The following is a 23,129-nucleotide window of genomic DNA, read 5'->3' as shown; positions in this document are numbered from 1 at the left end:
TGCATTCCCACCAGCAGTGTAGGAGGGTTCCCCTTTCTCCACAGCCTCTCCAGCATTTGTCATTTGTGGATTTTTGAATGACGGCCATTCTGACTGGTGTGAGGTGATACCTCATTGTAGTTTTGATTTGCATTTCTCTGATAATTAGTGATATTGAGCATTTTTTCATGTGCCTTTTGATCATTTGTATGTCTTCCTTGGAGAATTGCTTGTTTAGGTCTTCTGCCCATTTTTGGATTGGGTTCTTTGTTTTTTTCTTACTGAGTTGTATGAGCAATATCTTAACATTTAGATAAGCTTCTATTGGCAGCACTCCATTTCCAGATATGCCCTTGGCTCAAGTCTAAGCACCTTTATGAAAACAAATTTCAGAATATAATTTTCTTTAACTCAAACATTTTTATTTGTTTCTTTTGAAACTTCATTATTGTTTCGAACGACATATTACCGCTATTTTTAACAGTGGACTTTCTTCATTATACCTGTTGATATAGTGAGTTACGTTTATTGGTTTTTTAAATTCTGAGCCAGCCCTGCATGCATAGAATAAATCCCATACAGGAATGGTATAGTATTCATTTTATACGTTGGATTAAATTTGCTAAAATTTTGTTGAAAATTTTTGCATCTAAGTTCATGAGAGATGTTGGTCTGTAGTTTTTGGTTCTGTCTTTGTATGGTTTGGGTAACAGGGTAATGGTGGCATCATGAAAAGAGTTGAGAAGTGTTCCTTCCTTTTCTGTCTTCTGGAATAGATTGTGTAAAGTTGGCATTCTTTGAACGTTTGATTAAATTCTCCAGTGTAACGTTTGATAAAATTCTCCAGTGTAAAGATTTCTTTTTGAGGACTTTTTAATTACAAGTTTAATTTAATAGGGAGAGAAATACTCAGATTATCTTTTCCATCTTGGTGGAGTTTTAGTTGTTTGTGGCTTTTGAGAAATTGTTCTATTTCTTCTAAGCTGTCAAATTCATAAGCATAAAGGTTTTTGTAATACTCTCTTATCCTGTCAGTGGCTGTAGGAGATACTGTGATACCCCCTGTTTTGTACCTAATATTGGTGACTTGTGTCATTTTTCTTTTTATCTTGTCAGTTTCACTAGAGGCCTGTCAGTTTTATTGATTCTTTTTTGAATAGCCAGGATTTTGTTTCATTAATTTTCTCTATTGTTTCACTGTTTGAATTCCAATGATTTCTGCTCTCACCTTTATTATTTCCTTCCTTCTGCTCTCTTTGGCTTGATTTTGCTCTTCTTTTTCTAGGTCCTTGAAACAGGGACAGAGATGATTGATTGAGATAGTTCCTCTTTTCTAATGCAGGCTTTGAGTGCCAGAAATTCCTTCTCAGCACTGCCTCAGCTGCATCCCACAAATTTTTATCCAATTCCATGCAGCTTTTAATTTTCTTTGTGATTAATTTTTTGAGCCATGAATTATTTGAAGCATGTTCTTAAATTTCCTTTCCATATGTTTGGAGATTTTCATGTTGACATTCTGTTACTGATTTCTATTTTGATCCCACTATGGTTAGAGGACATACTCTGTTTGATTTCAATTGTCTTAAATTTGTTAAAGTTTGCTTTATGACTCAATTTATGGTCTGTCCTTGTGAATGGTCAATGTTTGCTTGAAAGTAATATGTATTCTGTCGTTGGGTGGAGCATTCTATAAACGTTAATTTGACGTGGTTAGTTTGTTATTCAGCTCTTCCGTATCCTCGTTGACAGTTAAGTAGTGCTATCAACTGGTAAGAGTGGGGTATTGAAATCCCCAACCATATTTGTTGATTTGTCTATCGTTCCTTCCAGCTCCATTAGATTTTACTTTACATGTTTTGAAACTCTGTTTTTTGACACATACATATTTAGAATTGTGGTCTTCTTGGTGGAGTGATCTTTTTATCATGTAATGTCCCTTTTTGTTCCTAGTAATTTTCTTTGCTTTAAAGTCTACTTTATGTGATATTAATGAAGTTACTTATTGTTTTTAAAAATTAACATTTACATAATGTATTTTTCCCATTCTTTTACTTTCAACCAACCTATGTTGTTATGTTTGAAGTGAGTTTCTTATAGACTGTATAGAGCTGGTCATGTTTTTGTCCTGTCTCCAATCTCTATCAAGTAATTTGTATATTTAGACCATTTATGTGTAAAGTAATTATTGATATTTAAGACTTAAGCCTCTTGTTTTGTTGTTGCCTGTGTATTTCTTCTGTTTCTCATTTCTCTTATTTTTTTTTTTTTTGCCTTCCTATGGATTATTTGGAAAAATATTTTAGTCATCTATTCTGATATATTTATAATTTTTTGAGTGTATTGTCTTGTATAGTTTTCTTCCTGGTTGCTCTAGGTGTTTCCATATATATGTATATATTTCATATATATATGTAACCTGTCACAGCCCACTGATATTGATGGTTTACCACTTCAAGTTAAGTGTACAAAACTTCCTTCCATTTAGGTCCCTTTACCCTCACCATTTAAAAACTGGAATTGCCTGAAGTATTTCCTCTACGTACATTATATACCATGTTATATGATGTTAAACTTTTGCTTCAATCGTAAAACATGGTTAAAGAAGCTCATGAGGTTATAGGTTGTCTATTTTGTTTACTTTTATATTCACCCATTCCATTGTTCTTTTTTCATTTCTGAGAGTCCAACTTTCTTCTTATTTGGAGAGCTTCCAGGAGCTATTCTTTCAGAGTGGGTCTCCCAGCAATAAATTTTCTGTGTTTTCCTTCTCCTTCAACCCTGGAGGGTGTTTTCACCAGATCCGTGATTCATGGTTTACAGTTCTTTCCTTTAGGCGCTTGAAAACTGTGCCACCTCCTTCTGGTCTCAATGCTTTCAGATTAGAAACTGATGTCATTTGAACTGGTGTTCCTTTATAGTTGGTGTTATTTCTCTTTAGCTGTTTTTAGGATTTTTCTTTGTCTTTAGTTTTCATAAGTATAATACAACATGTCTTGATGTGGATTTCTTTGGTTTTACCCTAATCTGGGTTTAAAATAAAAAAATACAGTATCCATTTACAATCACCCCTCCAAAATAAAACATTTAAGTGTAAATTTAACAAAATATATACAGGACTTGTATGATGGAAGACTACACAACACTGATGAAAGAAATCAAAGAAGACCTAAATAAATGGAAACACAGACTGTGTTCATGAATTGAAAGACTGAGGATAGTTAAGATATCAATTTTCCCCAAATTGATATACAGGTTTAATGCAATTTCTATAAAAGTAACACCAAGATAACTTGTAGATGTATACAAGATTATTCTAAAATTTATATGGAAAGGCAATGGAACACAAAGAAAGACAATATTGGAAAAGAGGAATAAAGTAGAGGAAATAGTCTAATTGAGCTTGAATTATTTTATGGCTGCAATAATTAAGACTCTGTGGTATAGGTGGAGAAATGGATATGTGGATCAGCGAAACGGTGACAAATAGAGCTGGAGCAACAGGATGTTTGGGCCAAAAAAAAAAAAAAGAGAAAAGAAAAAAAGAAGCCTAAGGGTCACAGCTTGTACAAAAATTATCTCAAAAAAGATGATGAACTTAAGTGTAAAACACAAAAGTATAAAATCTTTGAATACTAGACATTTTTGTTTTATGTTATGAGACTCTGGCTATTATTCTGACCTTCTGTTTAGTTGGCTCTGTCTGAAACCTCTACGTCAGGGGATGGGTGGGCCCTGCCTCAGACTTCCAGGTGAGGTTTGAAGTTCAAGTTCCCCTGAACCTGTTGACGCCTGATAGGATAGAGCACCTTGTCACTGCTGGGTGAGAGTGTTACTGAAGAGTAGGTTCTTGTCTCTTTGCACAAAGAATTCACAGATGAAGCACAAAGGTCAAAAAAACAAAGTGAAGATTTATTAAGTTATACTACACTCTCAGGAGAGAGAGTGGGCAGGCTCAGGTGAGTAGCTGCCCTGAGTTCCTTTGGCAAACTGGTTATATGGGGTGTGAAAATGATTGAGCAGAATATTCTTTGAGGAGGGAGAGGTTTGGGGTTGTATTTCCTGATTTCCATCCCAGCTTCACCTTCCCTAGGGGAGGAAGGATTTTTGTCCTTATTTAGTCTTGATTGGAAGTGTCATGGCGTCAGTGCACGATGAGTACTTCTTACTTGCAAGACTCATTTAATTGTAATGAGAGCACAATGAGCAAAGAGTTACATTCAGATACTGGAGATTCCTGCGTTTTGCCACCTTTCTTTCTTTGCCTCTTGGACCCCTGTTATTCACAAGATGTGTGGTTTCCTGCCACGTGACCTGTGCCCCTCTCTCTCTGCTTGTATCTGGCTAACTACCTTCTCTAACGGGAGTGGACATCACTGAGCGGGGAGGACATGCCATAGTCAGTGGGGATGAAAGTCCCAGCTTACTACTTGGCCTTCTTAGACGCCACTCTGGCAGGAGGGTTAGGTCATTTTATTTTGTTTATCCTACTTGGTGTTTTCTGACCTTCTTGGATCCTTGGGGTTGTGACTGTCATTGTTTTTGGAAAATTCTCAGCCATTATTTTTTCAAGTATTTCTTCTACCCTGTTTCCCTCTTTTCCTGTGCTTCTTATTAAGTGTATGTCAGACTGTTTGATGTTGGTCCATGGCTCTTTGATGCTCTTTTTCATTTTGATTTGTTTCTCCCTCTTTCTATTTTAGTTTAGATAATTTCTATTGCACTATCTTCATGCTCACTACTTCCTTCCTTGGCTGTTTTGAATCTACAGTTATCTTTCTGTATCTACAGGTTCTGCACTCGCAGATTCAATCAACCTCAGATGGAAAATACATTTAAAAAAAAAATTCCAGAAAGTTCCAAAAAGCAAAACTTGAATTTGCTGCACACTGGCAACTATTTACATAGCACTTAAATTATATGAGGTATTATAAGTAATCTAGAGATGATCTAAAGTATATGGGAGGATATACATGGGTTATATACAAACATTATGCCATTTTATATAATGGACTTGAGAATATGCAGATTTTGGTATCCATGAGGGGAAGGGGGTCCTAGATCAACCCCTGTGAATACCAGGGGACAGCTGTACTTCGATCGCTTTGAAAAACTTCTTCTTCTTACTACTGTGTTATTTTTTTAACTATTTTTAAAATTAAAGTATAGTTAATGTAGAACGTTGTGTTAGTTTTAGGTGTACAGCAAAGCGATTCAGTTATACACATGTATGTATCTATTCTTTTTCAGATTCCTTTCCATTATAAGTTATTACAAGATATTGAATATAGTTCCCTGTGCTGTACAGTAGGTTCTTGTTGTTCATTTTATAAATACTACTTGTGTTTTTTATCATTAGCATTTCCATTGTATTACTTCTTATTCATCTCTGCTGAAGTTACGCATCTGGTCTTGAATGTTCACCTTTGGCATTAGGTGTTTTAATGTATGAATCACAGTTATTTTTAATTTTCTGTCAGGTGGTTTCAGCATCTGTGTCATATCTGAGATTGCTTCTGATGAGTACTTTTATCTCTTGGTAGTATGTTGTTTATTCTTCTCTTTAATATGCATTCTTTTTGGTTAAAAGCTGAACGTCATATGCAGTAGGTAGAAACTGAAATAAATATATTTTTTTGCCTGGAAATGAGCATGCCTTTCTTTTTTGTGGCATGGGTTAAAATTAATCTACTTAGGATCTGGGCTGAGTTTGAGGTTAGTTTGTTACTGCTACCTTCAGTGCACTACCCTCAAATTCTTGCAGTGGTACTCTGTGTTAGGGGGGAAGGTGATGTGCTAGAGGATTGCCTGCTCCAGGCTTGGCTCTTTTTTTTTGAGAAGGGGGGCAGGTAATTAGGTTTATTTTATTTATTTTGATGGAGGTGCTGGGGATTGAACCCAGCAAGGCAAGCACTCCAGCACTGAGGTATAGCCCCCCCATCCTTGGCTTTTGATTTTTCCCTTTACACTAGGTCTCAGAGACTCTTTCTCTTGCAAGTTACTTGTTAGTTGATGTTTCTAGGGAGTGATGGAGGTGGGTGATCTCTGAATAAGTCTTAGTAGTTAGTCGGCTTGGTGTCCAGGAGTCTCAGGAGTGAGCCCAGCACCCGGCCCTGCTCCTTCTGCAGGGGTAGAGTTTGTTATTTCCTCTTCCCTCCCCCAGCCATTCTGGGTTTTCACCTGTGTTTGTTGCCTTCCCGCTCCCCCACCGCCACCCTACAGACACAAATGAAGGCTTTGGTTCTGCAGGGGGGAGAGAGGAGAGGGTCTGGAGGTTTGGTTCACGCATCGCTGTTCCCCTCCCCCAGTTCTTTCTCTAGACTCTCCCGACCTATTCTGGGGGCACCCTATGGGGTCAGTGGTGAAACAACCTTCAAGAGAATTCAGATTCCCCCAAATCTGTGGCCTCTCACCACTATACACGGGGCCAGCCTCTACTGATTCACTAGTCACCCCAGCCCAGCTCTTCTTGCTAGTGTCTGGCTGCATCCTGTCCCAGAAAGCCAGCGCTTGCATCTCGCCTGACTGCAGGCGCCCATCTCTCCCCAGATTTGGGGCTAGTTGGTTGCCCTGTCACCTGAGCATAACAAAAGTCGTGCACTTGCTGTTTGTCCGGCTTTCTTTCATTATGAGTTTTGGAGTGACACTCCTCCCTGTGCTCGACATCCCTAGGCAGAAACTGCAGGAGTATAAAATTTTTTAGTTTCTTTCCTATGCCCCTAGATTGCCACACGCAACTTTTGCCAAATATCGGGTGTCACAAATAACTCCTGGTGCGAAACAAACATGGTCCCCACCAGGGTGTCTTCAGGCTGCATGTTTAAACCATGCTGACAGCTGAATGAACAGCAACTGAGTTAGTGCCTCCTACAGAAACACGCAAAGATACGATTGAATTAAGAGCTCTGTCATCAGGACAGGAAATCCATCGTCCTGGTTTCTAGCCGTCCTGAGACTGTCTGCAGAGACGCTTTTATGACACATTCAGGGATTCGGCTTCTTGGAATTACTGGGCTTAAATTATTATCTCAGTATAATTTTAATTTATCTTTTCTTTCACCAGGACTTTTCTTTTTTGGAAGCAGAGAATAAATAACACTTGTTTGTGAGATCTTTTTTTGAGATTCGAGTATATGTCTCTCTCTCTTTTTTTTCTGTAGATTGGAAGTTCCACAAACACCCTGAATGCCCTGCAGATTGCTTTTGCTGATAAAGAAACACAAGTAATCTACCTTTTGACAGATGGGAGACCTGATCAGGTACTTATCAAAGTTGAGAAGAAAGAGGGACTCACGCATACCCTGAAAGTGAACAGTGGGAGTGGGTTTGGGGGACCTTTTCATCTGCCATTAAAAACCTGTTGAAAGATACTTGCTTGGATTAGGGATCCAGAACTGAGGTTAGAAAAAAAATACACTGAGGAATTCCTTTGTCTACTACAACACTGAGGAGAGTTCACGTGACAGGAGTGTTGTCTGGTTAATATGACACATACCCAGAGGCCTGGAGACCAGCCCCATGAAAGGAGATGTCTGCCTCCCATTGAAGACTAGTTTGTATTTTATTATAAACTAAGAGTGAGGAGATTCTTTTTGATTTTTTTTTCCTTTGGGTACTCTGAATCTAAACATGTCACTGCACAATGTCCTTGGTTTTACCCCTAATTTTAACTTAGTCATCATTTAAACAAAGGCATGCCTTTCTGGTGAAATGTTCTTTGTTTTGTTTAGCCTGACTGGAAAACATTTGAAAAGTTTTAGCGGAGTCTGTTCATCTTCTTTTGAGCTTTGTGAATGAAAGACTAATGCTCTGGGCATTAAATAAATATACGGATGTGCAGGCCAGTACAATGTAAATTAACCGCTAAAGTGAATTAGCATCAACTTGCTTCCTTCATTGTGAAGTGTTTGCATGTGAAGACTGCTAGGCAAATATTGTAAATCATCCTGTGTCAAATGGCACAGGGCTTACAAACCAAGGCAACTGGATTTTACAACAGTGTTAGATTTATGGCAGAGAAGTTGTATATAAAGTAAAATTTTATTTTGAATGATTTTCTTATCAACTTCACTCTACTTTCTATTCAGAGGCAATTTATTGTGCCTTGTTTATGCTCCTTGTGTGGCGCTGAGGTTTGAGGCTACAAAGATGAATAACACGCCGCCTTAGGGAAGCTTGCACGTTGGGGGATGTGCTAGACGTACACAGTTAATTCTGATATGACACAGGGAGTGGGGCTGCCTGTGCTATGGGATGTCAGGAAGCCCAGTGATGAATTCTGCTGCACCAGATGGAGAGAAGACCAGGCAGGGCCCCACCGAGAAGGGGACACTTCAGCTGTGTCTGGAAGGAGGAGACGGTATTTTCTAAACAGAAGAGATTACTGGTACCCTGGGCAGAAGGAACAGAGGTGTGAAAATAGGTGGGCCACTCAGGGGAGCAACCCGAGAGCAAGGGCAGTGATGGAAGAGTATCAGGGCTGAGTCTCAGGGGTTAGGTTCGGGGAGATTGTGAAGGTCCTTAAATGCCACAAAGGAAGGGTAGGCTTTACCTCAGTGGGGGCTCTCAGAGAAGCAGATGGTCCCATCCACCTGTACTTTGGAAATATGCCTCAGTAGCACCAGGGAAAGACTAGATCTTGGTCTGGTGAGGACCCACCTCAGGTAAGAGCAGCAAAAATGGGGAAGAGACAACGCTTCAGAGCTGAGATCAGAGAAGCAGCATCAAAGGACTTGGTGGCCCATCTGGGAGCAGGCGGTGGAAGGCTGGGTGAGAAGTGGGAATGACGGAGAAAGGGGCCGAGATGACTGATTTCTGGTTTCTAGTCATTGTTATTAACTGATTTAAATTTCAAGAAGATGCGGGCTGTGGGGTTGATGGTGAGGGAAGCTGAGTGTGAGCATCCGTGGTTCATGGCTGTCCAGAAGCTCCCAGAAATCTGGGGCTGCCATCTGGGGAAGATGTAGGCTGGAGATCCTGATTTGCAAGTCACCTGAACAAGGGGTCTTTTTCTTTTTAATAAATTCTAACTGATTTTATTGCCATTTAGAGCATATAGATAAGCATAAGGAAAAATAAGACGTAAATCGTTCAGAATTCAATTTTGTGTTCTGCTCTTTCTCATCTAATATATACAATTTTGCCCAGTCATGAGAAATTCTTCAAAAACAACATTCTCAATGACTGCATCAAATTAAATTACATAGATTTAATAAAACTATCTTAAAATCGATTTTGTTTAATTTTTGAATAGTAATGCAGTCATATAGTACAAATTAAGAAGGTACAAAAGGATCTGTAGAGAAAATTCTCCCCCCCCCTTTTCATCAGCTAAGAGGCAGAGTGTACTACCAGTTTCTCTCAGAGACAGTTTGTAGGCAAACAGGTATGTGTTTATATATATTTCCTTTTTAAATACATAAACGGTAGTGTATTACACATACAATTCTGCACCTTTATTTATAAAACAATATACTTCGGAGATTGCTTAATCTCATTTCATAAAGAACTTTCTCATTTTTAAAAGAGCTGCCTACTATTCCATCACACAGCAACTTAGTCATGGTCCTTGGAGATGAACCTTCAGGTTGTTTGCAATCTTAATGTTATACACCAGGTTGCAAAAGGAACTGTGCACATCTATCATTTTGCACATGTATGAGTTTATCTGCAGCATAAATTCGGAGAAGTGGACTCAGTCAAATGGTACGTGTTTTGATAGATACCACCGAATAGCCCCCAGAGAGGGTGTACCAAGTAACACTCCCGCTAGCAGAGAGTGTGTTGAGAAGGATTCTTGGTCTAGAGTTCATCATAGACTTCCGAGGGTCTGGAATCTCTCCAAAGTACATAAAATTGCACTCATACATTTCTCTGGGGAGAAGATCAATAGCTGTCACCAGATTCTCAGAGAGTCTGAGGTCCACTTAACCATGAAGGACTAGCGATGTGGATGACAGCTAGAATCAGAAATATGCAAATTACTGGAAGCGTGATTTACATGCTCTTCCTCTAGTATTTCATATTCATACCTGCCCTTTCCCCACATGCAATCTATTTATTCTGCATTATCCTTCAGATGCTCTCAGAAAGGCAAGTGGATATTTGATATTCATGTTCTTTGTCAAGGACATTAAGATGGACCACTCAATCTCTATTTGGTTCTGAATTTTCATGGACTTTGTAGGATCCAAATATGTAAGGCCAATGTTATTATTCCTGATATTCAGCAGAATTTTCTATCTGGAAGTACATACAGAGACGCAGTTCAGGATTCAAGTCCATAGACACCAGTTCACTATTTGTTTATTAAATGTCCAGGGCAGAAGTATATAGAGGACATGTCTTTAAAATTAATCAAGTTAACAGGGTTCTAGTAAAACGAGTTTTCACTAACATGGAGTTGATGGGGGTCCTTTGGTGGGCATCTCTAGGTGTGAGTGAGCACCGTAGGGTCTCTGCCAGAATCAGCCCAGCACATCTTTGGCTGCAGTTTTGGGGGGACTTCTTTCGAGTTAGGGATGGAATCAAGAAGATGGGAGTGAGGAAGCATGTGCGCCATTCTAAACAAGAACAAATGGATGGTATAGCCTCACGTGTGGTACGAGGGGTGGGGGCAGCGGAAGGCATGGGTTGAGCCACCTGGGCAAGCAGACCTCCTTCAGGCAGTTGGGAGACCCTGTCGCTGCCTCTCTTGCCACCCAAGTTGACCTTTGTGGTGAAAGGGCCATCGGGCTGCACACCTGTTTAGACTCAGGGAAGACATCACTGGGGAGAGTGTCTCAGGTGTTCATCTTAGGGACTGATGGGACCTCTGAGGGGAACACGCTAAGGAGTCCTGGACTGAGAAAATCTTCCTTGGTGTCCTTTGGGAGTTCCCCAGGGCGTGGCCCCCACGTTCCACAGCCCACCGGAGCTGAGCTGCTGCAGCAAGCGGCCGGGTTAGTCAGGCTGCAGTGGTGAAAGGTTTACTTCAGCGTACCGGGTCTCTTTGCAAGGCTGTGTGGACGCATACCAGTGAAAGGAATCCCTGGGGGGTGCGGGGGTTTGTGGCGGGGTCGGGGGGCAGGAGGACAGGAATGACTGCTTGCCATGGCAGGGATGGAGCTCATTCTGATCAGGTGCAGCCCCGCCCTCTGCCCAGCTCTCCACCACCACCCTGGGCACTAGAACATCATGCCAGCTTAGCAAACACTGCCTGGGGCTGCCATGGCTTAGAGCTAATGCTCCTCCTCTCAGGGTTGCCGTGAACAGATGAGATGATGTCCTCGTGAATGCATCCCACATATATTTACCACGCACCTTTTCTGTGCCAGGTACTGCCATCTTGGACACAGTGGGGAGCAAGATAGGCAAGGTGCCTGCCTTCAGTGAAGCTTCTGTTTTATGGGGAGATAGTCAATGAGCAAATAAGTATATGAAATAATGTCAGGTAGCATATGAAAGATGAAAATGACACAGCACCTGGTACCCACACAACAGCGCTAAATCAACCTTGGTTTCTTTCCTGTCCCAAATGTCTCAGCTGTAAGTCAATATAGAAGTAGTTTCTAGCCGAAATGAACAGAATTTAGGTCCAGTCTGGTGTATGGGGCTGAGGGGCAGTGGCCAGAGGTCCCTGAGAAGAAATGAGGATCATGATAGTACCTTCCTCAGAGCGTTGTAGGGAGGATGCAGGGACAGAGCCCAGGCAGAGCCCTGAGTGCCTAGCACGTAGTACATGCTCAAAATGGAAGCTAAGCTGATGAAAAGGAAGGCAGCAAAGAGGACTTTGCTCTGTTTTTGAAGTTGACAAGACAGATGGGGTCAGCCCTTCAGCTAGGTTAGGTTGCTGTTTGGTTAGTCAAATCTTTCTCCAAGATTTGTCCCACCAAAATGTGAGCCCTCAGAGGACAAGAGCTGAGTCACTGGTCTTAATACTCTCACCATCTAATAGTGTTTGTTTTGTTTATTGAATTGAGTTGACACCTCCCAAGAAGTCACTCTCCACTGTGTAATGAATTCCTAGTTGAGAGTTTCACTATCTGTAGCAAATGCTGAGGATTTTCATGTCTTTTTTTTTTTTTTTGTCTTTTCCTCTCTCTTTCTCTATCTCCACTCCCCCGCTCTCAAAATGTATCATTTTAGCCACCTGAAATGGTTTTAGATCAAGTCAAAGTTTTTCAGAAAATTCCAATTTATACCATCTCCTTCTGTTACAATGATGAGATTGCAAATGGGTTTTTGAAAGAGCTTGCATCTTTGACTGGAGGAGAGTTCCATTCTTATCATTTTGGCTGCAAGGATCCCTGTCCACCAGAGGCTGTTCAGGTAAGAGCTTAATGAACTGAGAGGAGAGTGTTCACTTATGGCTATAGACCCACAGACAGTACCTTAGTTGGGAAAACAGCAACCACGAAAACGACTAAATTGAGAAAATGAATTACTTAAAAGCAAGTGTACCACAAAATGTGGTCTAAGGACAATCTGAGCTAGGGCACCTGTGAAAAGGCAGATCCCCGGGTCCCACTTCAGAGCTACTAAATCAGGCTGTAGGCAAGAGGCCCAGGAAATTTAATGTATTTTGTTTTTCTTCTAAGTTTTTTTATTGTGGAACGTTTCAAACAAACACAAAAGTAGAGGCATAGATGGACACCATCCCAAGTACTTATCAGTCACATTTAACAATTGTCAACATTTTGCCAAACTGCAGGAATCTGTCATTTCAACAAGCACCCCAGGGAGTCCGTATGTGAAGTTTGTTAGCTGCTGCTGTTTACAGACCTTTGTGGGAAACTCAGAAAAATTCAGACACTAGGTAGTTGCCTTCTGACTTTTCAGGCTGTATAATCATGTGACCATCTGATAAAGCATTTCATTCTAACGGGTTAATGGGAGAAAGGAAATAAAATTCAATCCTTCAGTCCTTCAGTCTTGGCTTGAAGAAATGCATTTCAAGAATGCCCTTCTAGAGAGTTTGTTTCTTATTGTCTGTTCTGAGGAATGACTTTAAATCCAGGACAAGCCAGAGTACTGATCAGTGCTTCCAAATGAGGAAACTTCCAGAGCCCGGAAGATAGTCGGAGGGAAGAGCACTCTAAGCTCACGCAGGGCAGGGAATAGTGACCCCTTCCACTGGCTAGACTGGAAAACCTTATCATCTTTTGGGCATTGGGTAGAGTTTAAAGAAGGATCTTGCCTCAGTAGTGGGAACAATCAAACACTGCTCCAGTCCTGTCTAGAAAATCTTAAATGTAAGACTTGAAAGTATCAATCCATTTCCAAGCAACTTAACTACATCCCTGAACAAACTTCAAGAATAATTATAGGAAAGCAAAAATTTCCACCACTCAAGAAAGTAAAATTTACAATTTCTAGTATCCAGTCAAATAGAACCAGGTATGTGAAGAAGCAGGAACATACAGGTCCATAATGAAGAGGAAAAGCAAACAGAAAATTAAAACATAAGTGTAACTGACTCAGATATTAGTATTAGAGCATTAAAACAGTTATTTTAACTGTATTGGTTTGTTGAAAAAGTTAGGGAGAGACATAGAAGATACAAGTAAGACACAAATCAAACTTCTAGAGAGAAAAAATGCAATGTATGAGATGAAAAATACATGGAACAGCAGATAAGACATTGCAGAACAAAACATTAGTAAACTGCAAGGCAGCAGTAGAAATATCCAAGGTGTAACACAGAAAAGAAAGAGAATTAAAACCAAAAAACAAACAAAAAATAGAAAAGAAGGCATCAATGAACTGTGGAAAAATTCAAGTTGCTTAATAAACATAACTGAAGCAATAGTGACCAGAAATTTTACAAAATGGATTAAAACTGTAAACCAGAGATTAAGCGAGTTCAGAAAGTGACTGATTACAAGATCAGTACATAAAATTCAAGCACATTTTGATAAAGTAAAAATGAACATGCAGAAGTCAAAATTAAATTTTTAGTACCGTTTACAATTGCTTCAAAGAAAATGAAATATAGGTATATATTTTTAAATATGTACAGAATTGTTATGCTGAAAATCACAAAACGCTGAAGAAAGATGTCAAAGAAAACCTAAATAAATGGACAGGCATATACCATGTTTATGGATTGAACGAGTGAACATGTTAGAGATCTATTTGATCTATAGGTTTGATTCAATTCTGATCAAAATCCCAGAATTGTTTTTTACAGATGTAGTTGAGCTTATGCTTAAATTTATATGGCAAGTCACAGACCCTAGAAAATATGAAAAAATCTTGAAAAAGAAGAATAAAGTGGGAGAAATCATTGTTTGCAATATTAAGGCTTATGATGTAGCTGCATTAATCAAAGCATTGTGGCTTTGGTGGAGAAATAGACACCTAGACCAGTGGAACCCGGAACCCGGAAGTATACCCAAATTGATTTTTAACAAAGGTGCAAAAGCAGTTCAATGGAGGAAACGAACCTTTTCTAAAAGAAATGGTTGGAGCAATGGCCATTCAAATGCAAAATAATGAACCTTAACCTAAGCCTCACCCCTCTTGCAAATATTCACTCAAAATGGATCATGGGCTTAAATGTAGAACATAAAACTATAACAATTCTGGAAAGGAATATGGAAGAAAATCTTGAGGACCTTGGGCTAGGCAAAAAATTTTTGGTCTTGAGACCAAAAGCATGATCCATAAAAGAAAAGGCTGATCAACTGGACCTCAGCAAAATTAAAACCTTTTGTTTTGTGAGAGACCTTGTTAAGAGGATGAAAAGACAGGCTACAGACTGGTATAAAGTATCTGCAGTTCCCATTGGGGAAAATCGGGTAAAGAGTATATGGAATCTCTCTGTATTATTACAGCTGCATGTGAATCTACAGTTATAGCAAAATAAAAAGTTTAATTTTAAAAACCCAATTTTCTGGTAAAGCAAAAAATAATAATAAATTCAACATCTAAAAGATGCTGCTCAAAAAGTCACAAATTACCAAAACTCTTTCAAGAAGAAGTAGATAACCTGAACAGCCCTACATACATTCAAGAAATTGAACTTGTAATTGAAAACCTTTCTGCAAAGGACTCAAGTCCAAGAAGACTTCAGTGCTGACTTGTATCAAACATTTGAAGGAGAAAATAATATCAATTCTACACAAACTCTTCCAGAAAACTGAAAGGAGGGAATGCTTACCAGCTCATTCTATGAGGCTGATACTAACCTGATACCACAATCTCACAAATACATTATAAGAAATATATTGTCTAATATCCTTTAGGCATACAGATGCAGAAATTCAGAACAAAGTTTAGCCAGTTGAAATCAATAATATATAAAGAGTCCATGCATAATTATTCCAGAAATGCAAGGTTGGTTTAACATCTGAAAATCAATATGCAATTCACCATATTAATATACTTTTTAAAAAGTTTGCAATCATCTCAATTTATGCAGAAAAAGTTTTGACAAAATCCAACATTCATATCTAATGAAAGCTCTCAACAAAGTAGGAACTGAATGGACTTTTTAAATCTCAATGGCACTTAGGAAAAACCTACAGCTAATACCATACTTTAATAGTATAAGATTATATGCTTTCACCCTAATGTCAGGAAAATGACAAGGATGACTGTCACTATTCCTATTCAACAGTATAACAGAAATTCTGGTTAGCATGATAAAAGCAAAGGGCAGGAAGGCCATTGAGAAAGAATGAAGTAGAACTCTATTTTCATTCCACATGGTTATATGTGCAGAAAATTCAATGGAATATACAAAAATGCTACTCGAACTAATAATTGAATTTAGCAAGATTGTAGAATACAAGGTCAACATACAAAAGTGAATTTTGTTTCTACAAAGAACAATAAAAATTGAAATAAAATTATTGTTTGCAATAGCATCAAAAATATGAAATATGTAGGGGAAAATTTGTCAAAATATGTGAAAGGCCTGTACCCTGAAAACAAGACATTGCTGAGAGATGTATCTTGTGTATGGGTCAGAAGACATCACAATGCTAAGATGTGCTTTTTCCCTCAGTTGATCCATAGACTCAATAAAATTCCAAACAAAATCCCAGCAGATTTTTTGTAAACATTGACAAACTGATTCCACGGAAATGCAGAGAATTCTAAATAGCCAAAACAGCTTTGAAAAAAGAAAATCAAAGTTGGGGGACTAATACCTAATCTCAAGACTTATCATAAAGCTTTAGTAATCAAGACAGGGTGGTATTAGTGTAAAGATAGATACACAGATCAACAGAACAGAATATAAAAGCAAGAAATAAACTGACACTTACATGGACAACTGATTTTCAACGAAGATTCAAAGGTAATTTAGTGGAGAAAGGATGTAGCTTCCCCCCCCCCCAAAATGGTGTTGAGACAATTGGATATCCATATGGAAATAAATACACTTTACTCCCTACATCACACCATATTCAAAAATTAAAATGATACATGGACCTAAATGTAAAATCTAGGGTTCCCTCCGTCTAGAGGAGAACATATGAAAAAGCCTTTGAGGCATTGTGTTAGACAAAAAAAAAAAAAAAAAAAAAAAATTAACTAGGTTATCAAGAACATGGTTCATATAAAAACTAATTGATAACTTTGGTTTGATCAAAATTAAAAGCTTCTCTTTAAAAGACAATGGCAAGATAATGAAAAGACAAGTTGTAGACTGGGAGAAAATGTTTTCAATTTGTATATCCAATAAAGGACTTAAATGCGTAATATATAATGATCTCTCAAAACTCAAGGAAACAAAAAAGGGGCAAAGGATTTGAACAGATACTTCCCAAAGAAGAAATATACATGGTGAATAAGATCATGAAAAGATGCTTACCATCATTAGTCATTAGGGAAATATGAATTAACCTTGATGAGATACCACTATGCAGCTATTAAAATGGCTAAAATTATATAACTGACCACCTTAAGTGTTTCCAAGTGGAGGAACTAGAACTCTCACACATGACTGGTGGGAATGTAAACTAGTACAACCATTTTGGAAAACAGTTTGATAGTTTCTTTAAAAGTTCAGTATCATCAATCATTCCACTCCCTAGATACATACTTAAGAGAAATGAAATCAGATGTCCTTACAAAGACTTGTGCACAGATGTTTCTAGCCTTAGCATTTATGATAGCCCAAACCTGGAAACTCAAATGTCCATCCACAGGTGACTAAATTTTGGTATTTGGTACACGGTAGAATACTACTCAGCCATAAAAATGAATGTACTATTGACCAAAAAAAAAAAAAAAGAAAAAAGAAAAGGGGTATATACTGTATGATTCCATTTAAATAAAATTCCAGAAAATTGAAACTAATATACAGGGACAGAAAGCAGATGAGTAGTTGCTTGGCGGAAGAGGTAAGAGGGAGGGCAGATTTACAATGGGACACCAGGAGACTTTGGGGGATAGTGGATGTGTTTAGTATCTTGATTGCAGTGATGACTTCACAGGCTTGAATGTCAAAACTATTCAAGTGGTACACTATACATACATTGTTTATTTTACTATAAGTGAATTATACCTCAGTTAGGCTGTTTAAAAATAGAACAATATAAGAACTGCATGAAATTCTTCAGATTCTTCATTTCCTGATACAGTTGGCTTCCTGTTAGAAATGTTTGAAATTTGAACTCTCATACAATCTCGTAATGTACTCATTTATTATTTTGGCAGAATGAAGACCTGACTCTTTTAATTAAGGAAATGGAGCAGGGATGTAGTGACCTGGAGAAGGTACAAGACCTTTACTCAGAGTCCTTGGTCATGGACTGGTGGTACAACGGCGAAAAGGATGGAGACAGGTGCGCGTGCCAACGAGCCCAGTCGCCCCTCGCGGGGGGTCCGCTCTGATGCTCTGCTTGCTTTCCTTGCCACTTCTTTCTGCAACACTTTGTGAGACTTCTTTTAAAGAATCACATAGCATGATTGCGTTAGGAATTTTGTTTAAGCAAAGGCAAGTCAGAATCTAATAATTTAATAACTCTTGGCTTACAGAGGCCATGTATTCACTTCTCTATGTAAGTTCTGAAATCCCTGCAGGCCCCAGAGGATGGCTTATCACCACCCAGTGTGGACAGGCCCCCCAGTCCAAGCTGTGACAGAGCATGAGCAAGAATGCTATGTGGTGAAGGAGGTTTGACTCTGGGTCTGGAGGTTCGAGGTCCAGACTTCATTTTGTGCATGTGACCTTGGTGAATCCCTAACTTCTCTCCACACCTGTTGGTTGCTCTAGGCCTCCATTTCCTCATCTTTAAAATGATGGCTATGGTGGTAGGATTTAAGATAGATTTCTCAGGCCTTTTCCCACCCTATATTCTAATATGTTTCTAAGTAGTCCTTAAAAATCAAAACCACCCCAATACTCAGAAAATGTAATGTCATCTTATTTAAATGATTTCACATTGTACAGATAATCAAGTGTGCCAGCTTCCTATAAATACCCTAAAAAGAAGATGTCTTTTTATTTAAAAGAGTGATAACAAGATGGAAAAAAGTTGAGAATACATATTAATCAGGATTTTATCTTCTCTGAAACGTACTGTCTTCCTGTTAGCAAATTAAGCATTTAATGTGTGTGGGCACAGGGCATGAGCATGGAACCAGTAAACAGAGATAAGTGTTATACCAGGCATCTCTTGTGAGATGTTACAACACTATTTTTTAAAAAAATATTTGTTTGGGAAAGCTCAGATACATCTAAATCTGGAGATTTTGAGCAAATAAACTAAGAATCAGTAAGTGGGCAGCATATCAGTGTAACTTGCCTTCTCTGTTCTCTCAGCCAGTGCCTTACCTGTCTTCTTCCCCTTGCTTAATCAAACTAAAATACCCCGGGACAAAATAACAAGCTGTTGTATGGAAGTTGGCGTGGTCAGTTGACTGTATCTGCTACTGATTGACTAGTGAATGTATTCGTGGTTTTATATACATATACTTATATATTTTGGGGGCTGGAAGGGGCAGGTTCTAGAGTTATGCAGAGGAGTGTTTTAATCCAGGCTTCCCACCATTACATGTTAGCTAACTTTGGGCAAGTTACTTAACCTCACTGAGCCTGGGTTTCATCTATAATGGGAATAATGGTAGTCATGGGGTTGTTGGGTGGATTAAATGAAGGCGTGCCTGGCACATAATAAGAGCTCTGAATTAATATAAAGGAAAGAGTAAAATGCAGGGCCTCATTCTACAGATATCATATTTCCATATATCTGGGTAACTTCCGTATCATTAGGAAAAGTTAATTTACCCACTTAGCTATAATTGAAAACAAATCGCTTTGTTCGAGCTTTCCACCAGGTGAAAAAAATGTTATAGACCCCAGATCTCCTCTCCCTTCTTTCTTTTTTCAAACATTCATTGAGTGCAAATCATGCACCAGGTGAACTGGGATGCACAGATAATGTAAGCCTGGTCCCTTGTCACAGGATGCACGCACAAAGGATTAGGGAACACTGGGTGGGTAGGCATGGGGGTGCGGGGTGAAGGGAGGACGGCATGCTTTCTAGTGTTGGAACAGGAGATTGTTCTGGAAAGTCCTTCCTGTGGCTGCTATGTTCAGAGCTTCAAAGCTTCGGAGAAGGCATGTCTGGGAAAATACTCAGGCATTTTGGGGATCCCTCCTGGCCCGAGATCTTCACCAGAATGGTTCACCATGATCTGGTGCTGGCGGGGGGTCTAAGGCTGGGGTTTCCCTGGCTTTTATAAGAGCAAGCTCTTCAACTCTTTGGTTAGAGAAAAAAGGTTTGTGTAATGCTTTCTGGTTTACAGCAGGCTCTCTGTGTTAATCCTCACATCAGCTCCATTCTGTCAGTGCCCAGCTGACATTTCCTGCAGTTCATAGATGAGGAGCGTGACAAAGTTTAGAGAGGACTGAGTGACTTCACTTAGTCACGTGGCTGGGCAGGAACAGAGCTGCGATGTGAGCCGTATCTAATGACTCCAGGGCTGGGCTCCTGTCCACCCTTCTGCGGGGAGCAGGCATAAATGGCTATTCTTCTGTTAACTAAATATAAGGGGAGAGGCTCACTTCCTTAAGTTTGCAGCATTCAGCACGATTGTATTGATCTAACTCTGCCTTCTTGATGAAAATTTTGTTTCCCTCTCCTTTTTGTCTCTTTTCCTCTTCTTTGTCTACTTTTTATCTAAATCAAAACAGGCATCAAAAAGAAATCTTTTCTATGGCTTCAACCCCAGAAAAATGTGCAAAACCTCATTCTGATGTCGAATCAACACGAATGTCATCCCCAAATATGTCGAAAGTAATAGAGGACCTTTCAAGTCAAAAGATTCAGAAAAAGAAAGTTCTCCATGCAGGTATCAGTGAACAAAATGGCCTAAATCTCATTACTGGTTTTCCTTCAATGCAAGAAGTTAGAACAAAACCAAAGCCACATAGTATTTTAAAAGAAGACCAATCCTGGTTTTTTTTTAATTGAAATTTTCATTGTATATTCACAAGCAGTTGTGAGAAATAGTACAAAGAGATCCCATATACCTACTCTTTACCTAGTTTCCCTAAATGTGACATCTTGGGGGGAAAAAAAGTCCAATTTTTCAGCTAGGATAATGACATTGATACAACCTGTGATCTTACTCAGATTGTCCCAGCTTTACATGTGTTCATTTGTATGTGTGTGTGTGTGTATTTCTATATGATTTTTTTATCACATGTGGTTTCTTATTTCCACTACCACAGTCAAGATACAGAATATTTCCATCACCACAGGGATCCCCTGCATTGCTCTTTTATGCTCACACCCATCTCCCTCCCAACCCTTGGGAACCACTGAGTTCTCCATTTCTAAGATATGTTAATTTCAAAATGTTATATAAATAGAATCATACAGTATATAACCTCTGGGGTTTGGCTTTTTTCACTCAGCTTATTTTCCTGGGGATTCATCCAAAATTTTTTGCAGGTATCAACAGTTCATTCCTTTTCATTGCTGAGTAGTATCCTGTGATATGGATGGGCCAGACTTGGTTTAACCATTCATCTGCTGAAGGACACATCTGGGCTGTTTCCAGTTATGGGACTGTTACAAAGAAAGCAGTTATAAATATTTATGCAAATATAATTTTTTCATTTCTTTAAGATAAATGCCCAGGAATGCAATTACTGGGTCATATAGTAATTGAATGTTTAGTTTTATGAGGAACTGCCAAACTATTTGCCAGAGTGGTGTGCCATTTTTCATTATCACAGCAATGAATGAGTGATTCAGTTTCCCCACATTCTCACCAGAACCTGGTACTGATTGTCGCTATTTTTTATTTTAACTGTTCTGCAGTTTGTCTTTTCATCCTCTAATTAGGGTCTTCTGCCAAGCAAAAACTTTTAATTTTGATAAGATCCAGTTTATCACTCTTCCCTTTTATGGATAATGCATTTGGTGTCAAATCTCAGAACTCTTTCCCTAGTCCGAACTCCTGAAGTTTGCTTTTACGTTTTCTTCCTACAATTTTTGTAGTTTTATATTTTACATTGAAGCCCATGATCCACTTGAGTTAATTTTGTATGAGGTGTGAGGTTTAGATCAAGGTTCTTTTTCTTTTTTCTTTTTTAACCTATACCTGTTGCTTCAGCACCTTTTGTTGGAAAGGCTATACTTAGTCCATTGAATTAATTTTGCATCTTTGTGAAAAATCATTTGGGCGTATCATTGTGGGTTAAATCTGGATTGCAAGTTTTGTTTCATTGACCTATGTGTATATCTCTCCACCGATACAATGTCTTGATTAATGCAGCTGCATGGTAAGCTTTAATATTCTTCCAACTTTATTTTTCTTTTGCAAAATTATTTTAGCTATTTGAGGGCCTGAAATTTATGCTTAAATTTTAGAATATATTTGTCTATGTTTATTAAAAAGCCTCTCTGAGATTTCAGTTGGAAATGAATTAAACCTATAGGTCAATCTGAGAACAACTGACATCTCTACGATGTTGATTCATCCAGCCTCTGAATGTGCCATTACCCAGGAACATGACCCATGAATGTGACCGTATATTTAAGTCTTCTTTGATGTCTTACAGCAGCATTTTCAGCTTATGCCTCCTATACAGGTTTTGTTAAGTGTATACCTAATTATTTCATTTTATGTGGAATAATTATAAATGGTATTGGTTTTTAAATATAGGTTTCCATATGCTCATTGTTAGTATATCAAAATGAGATTGATTTTGTGTGTTGATCCCATAACTGAAAATCTTACAGAACTCATTTAGTGGTTCTAGGAATTTTTTTTTGTTTTTTTGTATTTTGGTTGGTTGGTTGGTTTGGGGGGTGTGTGTGTGTATTCCTTACGATTTTCCGCGTGGACAATATGTTATCTGCAAGTTGGGACAACGTTGTCTTCCTTTCCAGTCTTTCTGGCTTTATTTCTTTTTCTTGCCTTGTTGCAGAAGCTGGAACTTCCAGCACTGTGCTTCATAAGAGTGATGAGACCGGGCATCCTTGCCTTTCTCCTGGTCTTAAGGGGAAAAGATATTTAGTCTTTCACCATAAGTATGATTTTAGCTATAGTTTTTTTTATAGGTATTCTTTATCAAGTTGAGGAAGTTCCTCTCATTCCCAGTTTTCTGAGAGTTTTTATCATGAATTGAGTACTGGATTTTGTCAAATGCTTTTTCTGTGTCAGTTGATACATCATCTGATTTTTATTCTTTAATCTGCTGATATGGTAGATTACACTGATTGCTTTCAAATGTTGGAGCAGGCTTGTATGTCTGGCATATCTCCTACTTGGTCTCAGTGTATAGTTTTGGTTTATTTGCAGTGCTTTTGAGTGTAACTCTTTGTATGGTTTTGTAATGGTTTCTCTGGGTATAACAGCGTATGTATGTGACTTTTAACAGTCTTCTGGTATCAACATTTTACCATTTTATGTGAGTTTGGAAATCTTAATTCAATTTAGGTTTCTTTACCTTCCCCAGTTTTAAATATCATTGTCTTAAGTATCAGGTGGTGCTATAATTTTTATTAAAATCATCAAATATGGTTTATAAATCTCATGAGGAAAGTGTAATCGATTGCATTTACTGTATTTTTGCTCTCTTTTTTTTTCTTCCTTTCTGATTCCCCCAAATTCCTTCTTTTATCATTTCCTTTCTGTTTGAAGAACTTCCTGTGTTTAGTCTTAAAGGATAGATCTGCCGCCCACAATTATTTTTTACTTTT

The 23,129-nt window shown here is 38.5% G+C and overlaps 1 protein-coding gene across 1 annotated transcript in view; it reads left to right on the top strand.

The window, feature by feature from the left end:
• The window catches only part of VWA3B (von Willebrand factor A domain containing 3B), a 123,006-nt gene that overhangs the window by 54,345 nt on the left and 45,532 nt on the right, over positions 1–23,129 (top strand). Inside the window, 4 exon segments of the mRNA XM_064481885.1 lie at positions 7,137–7,235; positions 12,103–12,285; positions 17,626–17,753; positions 20,108–20,265. Of these exon segments, the coding sequence (XP_064337955.1) occupies positions 7,137–7,235; positions 12,103–12,285; positions 17,626–17,753; positions 20,108–20,265 (568 nt within the window).

Source organism: Camelus dromedarius, chromosome 33, assembly GCF_036321535.1.
Source record: "Camelus dromedarius isolate mCamDro1 chromosome 33, mCamDro1.pat, whole genome shotgun sequence".
Taxonomy (NCBI): domain Eukaryota; kingdom Metazoa; phylum Chordata; class Mammalia; order Artiodactyla; family Camelidae; genus Camelus; species Camelus dromedarius.
This window is presented reverse-complemented; position numbering and strand designations above follow the sequence as displayed.